Source organism: Acanthaster planci, linkage group LG08, assembly GCF_054643075.1.
Source record: "Acanthaster planci isolate LZ-2023a linkage group LG08, COTS_SCS, whole genome shotgun sequence".
In the NCBI taxonomy this organism is placed as follows: domain Eukaryota; kingdom Metazoa; phylum Echinodermata; class Asteroidea; order Valvatida; family Acanthasteridae; genus Acanthaster; species Acanthaster planci.
This window is the reverse complement of record NC_141784.1, coordinates 7,235,352-7,250,902: the sequence shown is the minus strand read 5'-3', so window position 1 is coordinate 7,250,902 and position 15,551 is coordinate 7,235,352. Positions and strand designations below refer to the sequence as shown.

At 39.5% G+C, this 15,551-nt stretch overlaps 1 protein-coding gene and 1 pseudogene across 16 annotated transcripts in view; one reads left to right on the top strand and one right to left on the bottom strand.

Moving 5' to 3' along the window:
• LOC110985623 (CLIP-associating protein 1-A-like) overlaps positions 1 to 12,457 on the bottom strand; it is an 80,222-nt gene extending 67,765 nt beyond the window's left edge. For 14 of the 16 annotated variants that reach the window (XM_087139626.1, XM_087139638.1, XM_087139642.1 and 11 more), the window contains exons 1-2: positions 12,296 to 12,445; positions 5,463 to 5,775 (exon numbers count right to left, since the gene is read on the bottom strand). In XM_087139626.1, the coding sequence (XP_086995752.1) occupies positions 5,463 to 5,645 (183 nt within the window). In that variant the 5' untranslated portion in view covers positions 5,646 to 5,775; positions 12,296 to 12,445. Of the gene's footprint in view, positions 1 to 5,462; positions 5,776 to 6,666; positions 6,959 to 12,295 lie in introns of those variants that run through there. The other 2 variants (XM_087139627.1, XM_087139628.1) reach the window with 2 other exon arrangements.
• Positions 12,458 to 13,947: 1,490 nt separating this feature from the next.
• On the top strand, positions 13,948 to 15,513 carry LOC110985626 (ADP/ATP translocase 3-like; annotated as a pseudogene).
• The last annotated feature ends 38 nt before the right edge of the window (positions 15,514 to 15,551 follow it).

The window sequence follows — 15,551 nt, the reverse complement described above, 5'->3', positions numbered from 1 at the left end:
TTCAAGTTTGCCCAAATAAAACCTACATGTACTAGTTAGTACCAGTATATGTATGCAAATGTACTAGTTAGTACCGGTATATACATGTAAATGTACTAGTTAGTACCGGTATATACATGTAAATGTACTAGTTAGTACCGGTATATACATGTAAATGTACCGGTATGTGGGTAATTCCAGACGTTAGGGGTCCAAAAGTGTGACATTTTTGTGTTCCTGTTACATCTGACTATATATTTGACATTGAAATATCACCAGAATTTATTTCAAACTACATGTAATACAACTGGTATTTGTTTGGCAGGTAATTTGCATTAATTCAGCACTCTTAGATTTTGGAAAATGTGTTCTGAACATACAAAATCATATGTCAGATGTGACAGGGACATGAAAAAATCAGCCCATAATATATGTATCTGGAATGACCCATTTCATTTTATTTCATTTATTTTGTTTTTCGGGATCAACATTTCACAATAACAAAGTTTACAAGAGAGAGAGAATACACAGGACATACATGTACAAAATACAAATAAACAGTATTTAACCAGCACCAGCTGGATTACCCAAAAGAAACATGGTTTCTGTCGAGGGGCTCTCCAACTGGTTAAACAGGAAACAATAAGAACAATAGTAAATGTAGATCAACACATAAATACACGTAGATAAGAACAGGGCAGTAAAATAAATTTTAAAAGTTTCTCCAACTTATTTTGTAGAGCTGTACATGTACATGTATATTAACATTATTATGAAACAAACTAACACCCATCAAAAACAAAGAAAAAACAAAACCAAAGGGGAGGGGGCAGCTGCAAGCCCACGTGAATGTCTAGCAGACAGTATCTTAAAAAGCGACATGTACAGTATTATAAATATGCTGCAGTGTTGGCCCAGATATCCAGGTTCTGTTTTATGGGCATCCATGGATGTGCGCACTGAGTGCTAAAATTAGCCACTGAGACAGTATGACAGCATACACGAGGCTATCATCTCTCGATCAATATAGCCATTCATGATTGAACCTTGTTTTAACAAAATGATTCAGCTCTACTGGTGATTCTGATGCCACAGGGTAAAAATCAACCAATTTTACTACATGATCATCTGGATGCATGATCCACTAGATGTAGACTATGTAGCTCAAGGGTGGGGGAGGGGCTGATAACACTGATTTTACTGACCACTTGTTCTGCAATAGGGATTCAGTGGGCATATGTACATGTATGTACAATGTATTGACTATAAACCTGAGGAAACAGCAACTCTCTATGAATGTTTCCATGCAAATTGCATGATAAATTTGAAACTACAAAACATGATGCTGGGAAACAGCCTGGGAAAATCCCACACCTACACAAGTCGATGTCAATAGTGTACTTGTACACGTACATGTACTGTACATGTACATGCACATGCGCAGGGTGTACCGTAGATACATGTACTTGAAGTGCATCTCGTGCAAGTTACATGTACACACGTGTCGGTACATTAACATGTCGACTGTGCAATCTGTTATCTACAAGCACTACATGTAGGCATGCATTTTGAACATGTGTAAAGCAGTATCACTTTCAAATATTTGATTGTAAATCAATTATTAAAATGTCCCACCCTCTGTTTATATGCCTTCATTAATAAATTACCAATACTTTTAGTTACTCATTAAGGTACACTACAACTGTATATGTACTGTACATGTCAAAGTGCTTTAGCAGATTTTCCCTTAAAATACCTGCCACAAACAAGCCTTGATTAACAAGGCCATAACATGCATCAGGAATCTCATTTATGACATGCGTGCCCAATGTACAACACGTGTATAAAATCAATTCAAAAATACAATATTTCATCACTCCCATGGATACGAATAATATTTACATGTTTCTGAAAGCCTCCAACTTCCTGTTTCTAAGCATACTTTTTTTAGAAACTACTAGTAGAGAGGAAATGATCACCAAACATTTGTGTGTCAGTGCCTAATTGTGTACATGTACATCTTGAACATGTACATGTAGATCTTGGCTCTTAATAAGAAAAACAAAGCTGTTAAAATGTAAGCCTTCAGTATTCCCTTGCATGTCATGTACATACATGTACATGTACATATATGTACATGTACGTACGTGTACATGTATGTACACATGTACATGTACGTACGTGTACACATGTACGTATACTGTACCACCAAGGAGAAGGAGCAGGCATTTTGTTCACAACTGTAAATGTACATGCACTTGTACAATATTAATCATCTCCCAGAAACAACCTCTGCGTAGGCACTCACATTTTACCAACGCATGTAATGTTCACCACCGAGGGATATATCCTGCATTCCCTTAACAATTACATGGATCCTCTATGGTACAGTGACATGGGCTTCATGTCCATTCATATTTGACTTTGTGTGTTTCTACATGTACATGTACACGTATGCATTAATAAGGGAATAAATATTGCTTGGCCGGTCTTAAATGCACATTTAAGACCGGCTCAGGAGAATGGACCTGACTTATGCCTGAGCCGCAGGTGAGGGCATTATCAGCGTTCATTCTCCTAAGCAAGGCCAGCCAAGTACATATTTACATGTACATGTATTTCCATTCATAAATACTGGTACCATTTTATTCAGAGAGGCAAAGGAAGTCAACATACAGTTTTGTATGATGGATTCCCAAAAATTTTGTTCTAAAACTTTACTTTCAGTTTCCCCAACATCCCCGTCTATTTATGGTATACATGTACCGGTATTCCTTTTGAAAGTCGTCCAGTAGAATCCCCCTCAATGAACTTGGTGCGCGCGTGGCACGTTCTGCGTTGCACACAGACTCTTGACCAATAGGCAGATAGGGATGGAAAAAAACTGTCTCATACCAGTAATTGTACAGAATATGCACCGTAATCATTAATACAAGGTCATGTTGCACGTTGTTGAATAAGGAGACTTTCTGGATACATAAATTTGGAATACACAATTAACATTAGCCTAAATTAACTTCTTTCAAGACAATTTTTGCCCTTGGTCATATTTGCAACCTGTATTACTCCATGTCGAACTTGTTATGGCCTAGTATAATTTCGACAAGAACTACAAACTTTTTGAAATGAAAAGATACAGTCCTTTACAAAGCTGGACTTATCTGCTGACCGTTGGTGGTCATTTGTTCAAGATTTCTAACTACATGTACATGTACACCTGCACTTTATAAAACTTCGAGACCATGTCACATGTGGGTAGGCATTCACCGCGTTATGGGGACAATGCCTTAAAGGTAAAGGTACATGTACATGTCCCCAAAACATTTTTGGTCCCCACAAAATAGGTAAAAATATCAAGCGTAGGTCCACACAACTACAGAACAAGAAGGGAATCATTCAAGTGTGAGGATGAGTATGATATACATGAGATCACATGCCGCCACAGAATTCTCCAGAACCTGTTAACGGGGCAATTTCTGTATGTTTAGTATGGTACATGAGTACATGTACATATAGATGTTTGTGTACAGGGACATAAAAATACTGGTGCATGTACATGTAGTACATGTACTGGTACATGTACAAGTGGTACTTGTACATATATATACATGTACAATGTACCTTGCACATGTGCAAAATATAATTCAATCTTTGCCAGACTGCATTAATTTTGGAAACTTGTACATGTGCTGAATTCTAATGACTGTATTACATGACAAGTACCTGTAAATAATTTCATAATCACTAGACAGCTGATTAATATTGTGCTTTCCTATGTACATCCATACATGTACATCACAGGGCTCCATTCTATACAGTAAAAGATATTGATTTTATGAAGGTTCAATGCTTAGAATACGGTACATATGTCCTATACACTTTGGGGGCAGATATTCAAATTTTGGCATTTACATGTGTACCGTTATACAGTATGCAATGCTGCACATGTTTTCAAACATGCACATGTACCAGTATACATGTACATTCATCTTCGTGTACATGTAGTGCAAGACAGCATGAGTACAATACATGTTCCAGTGACAGTAGGGAAGATCTACATGTGCAGGAGAAATTTCACATGTACACAAGCTTACAAACATGTACATTGCATTATGACACAAACTTCTATTACACTATTTTCTTTGACAGGTTGACAACAAAACTGCCTGAATGTGATTGTTATCATTTGAGGTAAAGAGTATCAGTGGGAAAATACTGTCCTTGGCTACAATAAATTGTTGAGTACAATCTTTTGTTGTGAGCAGGTTGACCAGACAGTTGCATGTTTAAAATGATGGGCTTTTGTTGTTAAAAGACTCTCCCTCATTCCAGTAGTGTAGGTGTCTTGGAGTGTACATGTAATTGAAACAAAAAATTTTTTAAAATTAATGCAATATTTTTTCTGGATGTTTGGACCAGGGCATACCGGTAAGTACATTGTACATGTGTGTACAGTGCATGTTATCGGTATACATGTACGTATGTTGCTCTCATGATTTTCAGGTGCTCTAAAGGGACAATTTCAAACATCTGCAATACAGGCAATTCACAATAGTGTGCCTCCAAGAGGTTGCAACGCGTTGGCTAATCACAACACAGGAAATCTGTCGACCCTTTCCAAACACGCATTGGGTCGACAGATTTTGCACATTGTGATTGGCCAACGCGTTGTAATATCTCGGAGGCACACTATTGTAAATTGCCTGTATTAACCCTCCTATGGTTTTACAGCACAAATGTGCACAAATGCCCACAGTCACTGGTGAGCATGTAGTTTCTATATGGAACTCAAACATGCACAGGTTCAGTGTGTACACAGTAGGTTGTCGGCACAAAATGATCCAGGGTCTTTTGTGCAGTCCTCTTCACTGCATTTGGTTTACTGCACAATTATGCACATGAAACAGTGCAGCACAGTTGTTGGGCAGCACAAAAGTGCAATCTGATATTCCTGTGAGGGAAAGTTAGTGCAGTGCACAACACAACACAGCTGTGCTTCTTTGAGGTGTTTACCAAATGACCCAAAGAGTGACTTCAGCATAGAAGGGTTTTAAGGACAATTTTGCATACATGTACAGTCAATAAGGGTTGTTGTCAGAGAATAACACACACCTCCTGTGGCAATGCTGATACCAATGTAAGTGTATGCACGTACAGTACCATACATACCTTGTACCGATAAATGTACTGCTCATCACAGTCTATTCAGTCAACACAACAACCACTCAAAGTGAATTGGTCTGGTTTACATGTACATGCTTACACAAGCACATACCAAGTATCAGTGTATCTAATAGTCTCTCCCTACTTGTTATAGTGCTAGTACCCCTCCCCCGGTACCTGGCCTTGTAAGAGTGCAGAAGGCTTAAGCTCACCTCCAAAATTCCTGTTTTTAATTTCTTCAGAACTGGACTGATGTATTAGGCCTATTGACAATTGATTATAAAACAAAACATACATGCATGCCAGCATGAACAGCTCACCTTGAAGTTACTGCAGTTGACCCATGATACAAGACCATCCACAAGACGATCAAAGTTCTCACATACTAACAAGCTGTCCTCATCTGACAAGTACATCTGAAAATCATGAGAAGCTTGGAGCCTAGACTGTGTGTCTTGCTTCAAGATTTGCGTAACAATATCATCAAGTGTTTTGTCAGCCATTGTGAAGCCTCCACTTGAGCACTAAAAAGTTTCAAGTTTGCTAGTTCAAAAAATCCAAGATTGGTTGTTACTGGTGGCAGCACTGAGTTTACTTGGTTGATGCCATGTTGAAACAATGTCTCATTCACATCTGAAAGAAATAAAGAAAACTAGTCAAAATGATGTACATGTATGTGAATCAAAAAACAGTGACGTTATACTCACAGCTTGAGTAAATATGACAACCACTACATGTAAATAATCTCACCACTGACCATAACAGTTAACAAAAACACTGAGTTACATGTACAGAAGTACACTGGACTACAATAATATCTCAGATACTGTTGTCTTTAGACAGAAACATGATCTGTCTGTCTGCAGTGCATCATGTGATTCATACATACAATGCCTTGGCGATGATTGGCAATTTGGATTGGCCAAGGTTGTACAAGTTTACCAAGTGACATCCCAACACTCTAGGAATGCTGATCACCTTCCAATGTCATTACAATTATTATACACAAGTCAGATTAGCAATTCTTTTTCTCAAATTTCAGTCACGAACAAAAAAAAAATAAATTCAGCCATGTTTACAGGTACGTACACAATCAAGCATCTTGTGCTGAAGATGAATAAGCTACTGTGGTAATGGCAGGGGTCAAACTGTTTCACAGGTGAAATTCTGTCGGTGGTAAGAGGGCAGTTGTATCACATGCATGAGCTACCCATAGGTGTACAATAGGTACCACACATGTGTAGCAAATTTAACAATTACCAGTAACTTGGAACCAGAATTATCACGTTCTAGGACTTCACAAAAAAGTTTTTTTCATTTAATGAGCATTTAAAGGTAGATTTGCTTTTTGCTCCTGTCTTACAAAATTGCACCAATGCACAGTGCGCAAGAAAACCAGTGTGCATGGACATCGTTCCTTTATTAAAAGTAGGCACCAACATACATGTATAACTTATTTTTACATTTACAAATGAAGGCTGCTATTCTGAGCGAACAATCTTGAATATGAACAATTTAACTTACAGGTTCCACCTCAGCAAATGTGATGCTCAGCATCCTCTGCACTTGAAGACCAAATGGACATGAATGCACATACATGTACATGTAAATCAACCCAAATGCTGGTACATGGTGTGCAGATCCCCAAGGAAAAAATACCGCAAATGCACTGTTGACAAGACAAGTCCTAGAACTCAACATCCAGTGCCTTACAATTTACAAAGTCTGCTGCTCATTTGACAATTCCCATAAGAATTGAAATCGTCGTGAGAAACTACCTATTGGTACAAAAGCAACAGTTGACACTACCGTACCAAGTACTGTACATTGTACCAATGGAATTGAAGTTATTGGGCACAATGTAGGTGTAGATTTCTTAGTGTCATTGTGCATCACTGCACAAGATGAATAGTAAATTGAAGTGGGAGAATTGAGGTACCAGGCCATGAGAAAAAAGTTAAGATCAAGGCTACACTCTGCTACAAGGGCAGACTTGGGAATATACATGTACCAGTACATGTACATCTGTACATATACATGTACATTGTACAATGTACATGTACAATAGTGCACAAATGTACAGGTGTGCATGTACATATGCATAGTCAAAGGTCAGTTCTCGTTAGCCTTGTTAGAAAATGACTTCAAAATCTAAAGAGATCTATAGGACTACACATACCGGTAAGTTATATAACAGATGAAAATGCTATTTAAGAAGGAAGGGTCAATAATCTGTGCAAGTTAAAATTCAATTAAATGTACATCAAATAAGCAACTGAGGTTATTGTACCAATACATACACCTACATGTGACTTCAGTGTTACTGAACAGCACTGAGTAAGCAGGAGTACAGCACCGGTACCGTACAAGTATTATATCCACTGAACAACATGTACACCAGTGTTCTAGCCATGGTGGGCAGCGCCAGGCAGCACCACCCAGTACTGCAAATTTCCGCCCGGCTCTCGGGTTCAAATTGGCTGTGCTGCCCAGCATAAATTTTTAAAAAAATGAATTGAAATATAAATTAAAATGTGCCAATTCAATTGTATTTCAAGCATCAGAAAGCGTTGAGAATGTCTAGCTACATGTAGCATTGTTATGAGACCCGGACGTGAAACGAGGGGATACATACATTGTAATCTGGTAATGTAGCCTCCCCTGAAGCAGCGTGCACATGTTCATAGTCTTGGCTCAAGACCAGCCAAACAGCAGTATCAATAGAGGTTGCAAATCCAGTCCGGCTATGAGCTGCGCGAGCTCCACTCATTGTGCTTGCTATGCTTTGCAATCCAAAAATTTATCTGGCACTAAAATGGTCCTAGCTAGAACACTGACGTACACATACATGTACATGTATGCATACATGTACAAGTACGGAACGTACATATACATGTATGTACATGTACACTGTACATGTACATTATAATTGCACTGTTCAGGCTCCCCCCTCCGGCCTTTTTGCTAGGCATCACCCTCAATCCTTCAAAATCCTTTGATTATCTATCAAAAAAATTACATTCAGCCTCAATCCTCCAATGTTTCTTGAAAATGTTCCTTTGACAGTTTGAGGGGTGCCCACTGCCTGTAAAGTCCACAAGTACAAGTACACATGTACGGTTTATACATGTACAAGTACACATGTACGGTTTATACATGTACAAGTACACATGTACGGTTTATACATGTACAAGTACACATGTACGGTTTATACATGTACAAGTACACATGTACGGTTTATACATGTACAATACAGCATGTACTGGTATACAGAGGTTTAAAAGCAGCATAACACTTGTACAACTTGCTAAGTTGTTTTGGTTCACAGTACCAAATACAAGGCCACGGGCAACAGTAAGCTATTTAAGAGTGGCCCAACAAAAGGTTGAATGCGCATTTGACAATACCCACAATATAGGTCAGCGGCTTACAATGGAGAATACATGTATGTGCAGCACATTTGGGTGCAGCTTGGGTGCAGCCAAGATGTACATGTACATGTACCGGTACATGTACATGTACATTACAGGTACATACATGTAAGCGTAGTTTACTGTACCTCAATACAAACCTCAAACAGACAAACTGTGTGGTTGCAACAATGTGCCTAAAATGACAGAAACATTTGTACTTTATTACCCCATACATGTATGTTCAATTTTACAACATGTTTATGGGATAGCCAACAATGCTACAATTTAGTAAAATTTTATTTAAAACAAGTAGCCAAAACAATCCCAAGAAATACACAAGAAACAATATGTGAGATTCTCAAAAGAATCAGTTTCTTTTAAGGTTTTAGGTTTCAAACAGAGTGCTCTGTTAGTCACTGTCCACGTGAAAAATGACGATGACAGAAAGTGATCCACAACTGTCAGGTTCAGCAGTTCAGTCCTGCAAAGAAGCTTGGATTTATTTATTTCTTATTGAATCAGTGTGAAATTCCTTATTTCAAGATAAAGGCTAATTTTGATAATACTTACCCTATACATGTACAAAGAAATGCTAAAATCTAAACATGAGGGGAACAGAGAACAGCTACATGTACAGTACGTGTACAGTGAACACTTTGAAATGTAATTATTGTCTCTGATCATTATACAGTCATCATTCCTACATGTACATTTTACATGTACCTCTATGATCTTAATCACTGGTGCCACACATGTACCAGTACTGCCTACATGTACATGTACATGTATGTATATAATGCACAATTTTTTTCTGCCGGACATACATGTACCGGTACGTTACGTGTACAGGGGTAAATGTGAATCCTCAATCACACCAAATGAAATTTAAAAACAACTATTTTCGATGGATAAATTGATAATTAGGCAATCCTTCCTTCCTCCATGCTGTGTGATGCATGCAAAGTGTGCAATGTACCAGTATTTCGATCGTTTTCATTTGGGAATGAGAGGGTGATGAATAAAAACCTAACTGTGTAGTCAGTTGCATAGTCTTAAAACCATGATTCATCAGATTTCAAGAGATTAAATCAGTTTTGACAGCTTTTGGGGAGAAGACTTGATGAGAAAGTGAAATTTGTTCAGAACAGAAATGTACCCTGATTTGACAACTGGGCTGCATTAAAAAACTCATAGCATTACAAACCCACGGAAGTCTTAGGACTGCAAGTTACACAGAGTAGTGACTTGCAGTTATGTAAGTAGACATGTTAGAGAAATGCTTAGAATTTTTCAGACGAGTCCCATACTAGGGTTTACATGTACATGTATGCACAGGGTTTCAAGTGATGTCCATGTATGGAACTCTTTCCTGCAGGTGTCCTAAAAGTGGAGATTGTGTATTTGGGGATCCCCCAGTTTTTTGTCATTTTAATCTTGCAACACCTGTCAGTCCCCCCCCCAAAAAAAGAACAGGCAACACTCTCTTTCTATTTGGCTACTTCTATGCTGCTACATGTACTTGACAAAGTCCCCTCACATTGGGATATCGCACCAAAGATAAGATGTGAATTATCTAGTGTGTGCTGAGTGTAGTTTCGAACAAGAAGAATGAAGCAGAGGTGGCTGATGCAGGGAGGTTATTCCACGAAGGAATCGTTCTCCGGAACAAGGAGAATTTGTAGACACTGACGCGCTGAGCCTTTTTTGGGGGGGATTTCAAATTGTAAGTTGTGAGAAAATGTGACTTTCTTACTGCATGTAACATACATGGAACTGACAAACCAGCCAAGCAAATTTGACCTTACTACATGTATGTCATGCATGTGACATGTGTTAAAACACTCAGTTTCTCCTCGTAACTACCCTCAAAACTCAAATCCACATCATCTGATCATCAACCCAACATTGACAGTTACTGAGTATGATGTCATCATAAGTGAATCCAAAAGTCAAAATGTAGACCCGTCTCCCTTATAGCATGTCTAGGATCAAGAGTTCCATAAATACATGTACATGATGTATGCTTATATGTACGTGTCGACGTACATGTAGGCCTACATGTAAATATGTACATGTAGGCTTATACATGTACATGTACATATGCGTACAAACAAACACTTGATGCCCCTGTACTGCTGTAGGCTGACAGTAGTACATGTACGAAACCTGTCTGAAAAACCTACATGAAAAATGTATTCTGAGTAAATGCAACAGGAATTGTCTTAGCTAAATTCCACTTTTAAGGCACTTTTACTCTCTGATGGCTGTTGTAACATTCATGACATTTTAAGGGAAAATTCTACAATTCATAATTAGGCCTAGGCCCTATTTATGTATAGAGGAGATTGTATATTTAGGGACCCCAGCTTGTTGTCATCCTAATCTTGCAAAACTGTTAAGTCCCCCCCCAAAAAAGGGCAACACTCTCTTTATTGCACTGATCCTATTTCTTCAAATTGCAAATTGTGAGAAAATTTTACTTTCTTTCTGATAAACAAGCCATGCAATTTGAATCCACAATGAGGCACGTGTTAAAACACTCACAGTTTCCCCTCATAACTTCCCTCAAAACTCAAAACCCTGAACTTTTTGATAGCATCAACCCTACTGACCATTGTTGAGCATAATATCACAGTCATCTACCAAGGTGAATTCAAAAGTTAAAATGTAGTTTTCGGCACAATTGCAGAATACCCCGCCACTCACCTTGCCCACCTCTTAGCCACGGATATGGAGTCACGCTTCCATTCACAAGGCCCACTTCCTATCCCCATATCCGCGTAGCCGCTCCCCGGGACCCACATTGGACTCAGGAAAATTCTTCGGCCTTCCCAATTCACTTTGTGTTGCAGGACGCAAGGCCCACTTCGTATCCCCATATCCGCTCCCCGGGACCCACACTGGACTTACAAAATTCTTCTGCCATCCCCATTCACTTTGCATTGCAGGACGCACAAAGCCCACTTCCTATCCCTGTATCCGTGTAGCTGCTCCCAGGGACCCAAATTGGACTTGGGAAAATTCTTCTGCCTTCCCCATTCATTTTGTGTTGCAGTGCTTCGTTCTCAAGAATGACTTCAATGCTGTACACAACAAGTACCTTGATGCAGCAAGGATAACAACCTCCACTTGACTATGCAGCCACGGATTTTTAGGGGGTATTTTCACGTGGCGGGGTATTCTGCAATTACTCCTGACGTAGCTTTCAATTCTATCATAGGCCTACAACATGTACATGTAGGAACTGGGTCCCCAAATTTCCAATCCCCATTACGGAACTCTTTCTTCCTGACATACCTGAAGCAAGGCTTAGTATCATGTTTTTGATTTGATTTATTCGCCTAATAATAGTAATACTATTACTAGGGATAGGTCTAACCATGGAGATTCTACCTCCATGGTCTAACAGTAACACAGAAAAAAAAAACATTACATTGTAAATTCATGTTATTTCCATTGCGGTCCCAAATGCTCATGTCTACAGCAATGGGGGACCAAAATGCACAGTCCCCTAAATGTAAGGACCGTCAATAACTAACTGACTGTAGGGAAAGGAAATTATAACTATGTACAGGCCTGGTTCATGCCCTGTCACTCAGAGCCAGGCCAGGAAATCGTGATGTAGAACCATAACATGCCATCAAACATTCATTGTCAAATCTTTTAACTAGGCCTATAAACTTATTATGGCAAACACTTAGAACCAAAATATAACATGTAAACAATCTTTATATCCTTACGTGCTCATCCATGTTTTTATTGTCGTATTCCAGAGACACCAAAGGTGATAATCGTAAATTAAAACTCACTGTTTTGTTCCGCGGATTACAGCGCAATCATGATCATTATGCCGCCATCTTTGACATTTGCGCTTCAAATCCGTGACGTCATCGTCACTACAAAAGAGGGCGCTATAACAAAACTTCGATGGACTGTACACAAAATCTTTTGCTGTGTGTACTGATATAATATACAGAATGAGGCCACCCGCAGCCGTTTTACTGCGGCGAATACTGACGATGATTGGCTCTCTTGCCATTGTATAACCATTGATACCATACACGAATTCGATAAACAACGTCGGGCAAGCTTTTGTATTATTACCTTTGTAGCTTTGTATGGTAAGACGGCCGCTCGGTAGCTTCATTAACTTCTGTCTGCCGGGTCCAGATCCTTTCCATGAGACCGTCATCTACCATCATTGTTTGACTGTCACGGCCAATAACATCGTGAGAAGTAGCCACAGAACCGTTGTCTATAAAAGCTATAAAAAACTGTTGCATTGCAGACACAGTTTCTTTTTTGTTTTAATTAAAATATAAAAGCCAGAAAACAAGGCTCTTGTTTGTGTGTACATCTCAGACTTCACATGTACCAGTCCACAGCCGACCTTTGATGAATCGTCGTTTTCATTTTGCCGTTCACTTCTTAATTACAATTTGTCCAAAGGCCACTTTTTTGCTGTTGGCCCTTTTTTCCTAGGAAACAAAACGTAACAATTTCCCTCCTTTTCGAGCACAAAACTACCCCCATGTTCGGCAAAATTCTTGCAAGAATTCAAATTTAAAAAGCGGCTTAACAGTTAAACTTTGAAAGTCCAGCTGGTTAAAAATAATGTTTTTAAAAAGTGCAATGGGCCAATGATTACATACTTTTGGGAGGGCCTCACTCACAAAACGTGAAGATTAAATCGTGCCATACCAGCGGGCGCGCTTTCAAAATTTTAATTGCATGTAAGCGCTGTAAGATTCCGACATCACGACATTAGGGGGCCTAAGATAAGTTATGTAAAACGCATATGTACGCAAAATCAGTTCACATTAATAACAGAAAAGAAATGTTAGATTTTGAATCGGAAGCATAATGAAACCAAAATCCTAGATTGGAGTGTCACATTTAGAATGCAGGTTTTAGTCAAAAAGTACTCACGGGGATGCATTTTTGAATTGTGTTCCCGGAATCTATCCGAATTCAATGTAATAATTGTGAAATGAGATGATGCCAGACTATTTGGTGTTCCATGCCTCACTTCCAATCTTTTTCTTTTAATTTGGCTTAACGTAATTAATCACGATTTTTTATTTTTCGTCAGTATAGCTGTCATTATTTTGTTTATGAAGTCTTATTTCAGTGCGACAATTTTTTATTCTCAGGTGCTGAGATTTAAAAAAATACCTCGGATTCGCTTTCAATTCAAGATGGCTGATTTGCGAATAAGGCAGAGGTGAAAAAGCCATAATTTAATCTTGGTCATTTTTCACAAGAAGAGTAATGTTACTTGATCATCATCGCCACCTGACGTAAAAATTCTGACCAATCAGAAATGACGTTGCGCGCATGAGAATGCCAACCACTAACCACACTCAGAAAGTGGCACATGGCACAACTTACGCAAAGTTACCAGAACGTGCCATCAGCACTGCGTGTACGTGTTCGCGTGCTCGAGTGAAGAATTCTAAGACACTAGTCGTAGATTTCATTTGTTTTTGACTTTTGTAGGGTTAGCGACAGAAACTTTTTGCAATGTCCGGCTTCGACGTGACGTCCTTTATAAAGGACTTAATGGCTGGCGGAACTGCTGCAGCTATTTCCAAGACAGCCGTGGCACCGATTGAGCGCGTCAAGCTCCTGCTTCAAGTACGCCACTAACCTCTAATGAAACTAACACTCATCAGCTACAAACTGCACTGCTAACCGAACTGACAACATCTTGTATTTTTTGTTTGAATAGGTTTAAGCTGCCTCGACGCAGATTGCAGCAGATAGGCAATACAAAGGCATCATTGACTGTCTCCGCCCTGTTGTCAAAGAACAAGGATTCACTTCTCTCTGGCGAGGAAACCTGGCCGATGTTATCCGCTACTTTCCGACTCAAGCCCTCAACTTTGCCTTTAAGGACAACTACACGCAGCTCTTCCTCAGCGGGGTGGACAAGCGCACGCAGTTTGCCCGCTATTTCATCGGGAATCTTGCCTCCGGTGGGGCGGCCGGCGCCACCTCGCTCTGCTTCGTCTACCCTCTGGACTTCGCCAGGACACGCTTGGCAGCTGACATTGGCGGCATGACGGGAGTGGCCGGCAGTTCAAGGGGCTAGGCGTTTGCTTGGTCAAGATCGCCAAGTCAGATGGAATTCATGGTCTGTATCGAGGCTTTGGAGTATCCGTCCAGGGTATCATCATCTACAGGGCTGCCTACTTCGGCACTTATGACACCGTAAAGGGACTGATCCCGGCCCCTCCCAGTACAATAACATCATCGTGAGCTGGATGATTGCCCAGGTGGTGACCACAGGCTCAGGTGTTGTCAGCTACCCCTTTGACACTGTCCGTCGCCGTATGATGATGCAATCAGGCCGCAAGGACATCTTGTACAAGAACACCATTGACTGTTAGAAAAAGATCTTCAAACAGGAGGGTCAAACAGCCTTCTTCAAAGGGGCCTTTTCCAACATTCTGCGTGGTACTGGTGGCGCCCTGGTTCTTGTGCTGTATGATGAAATCAAAGCTCTTCTCTAACCCGTTCGCTATTTTAACGCCATACACCAACCATCTCAACAAGAAACAAAATTATATTGAATTTTAATTGCTGTTTTTAAATGTATTACATAAGCAATTCAATCTCCAAACTTTTAAACATAACCACCAGTTCTGTGTTATTTGGCAACCATTTACATGTACGTAGCAAATTCAAATAGAATTCTTCCTCGAGGGGTATTCCACTTTGATTTATCGTCCATGGATTATAACAGAGAACAGATCTTTTCATTGCGAATTGTGGAATCATGGTTCTGCAGAATAATTGCGATCTCGTGTAAATGTAGAAAATTGTCAAACATTTCAAAATGAAAGTACATTATCGATAAAAATGGCCTTTGTGGGAAAGTTATGAAAAGGTATAATTAAATCTGCAACACTGTCACCAAAGATATAAAAACTTGAGTTCATTGTAAATGCATTTGTACCTATGTCAAACGAAGTGCAAAATCACGGCGATCCT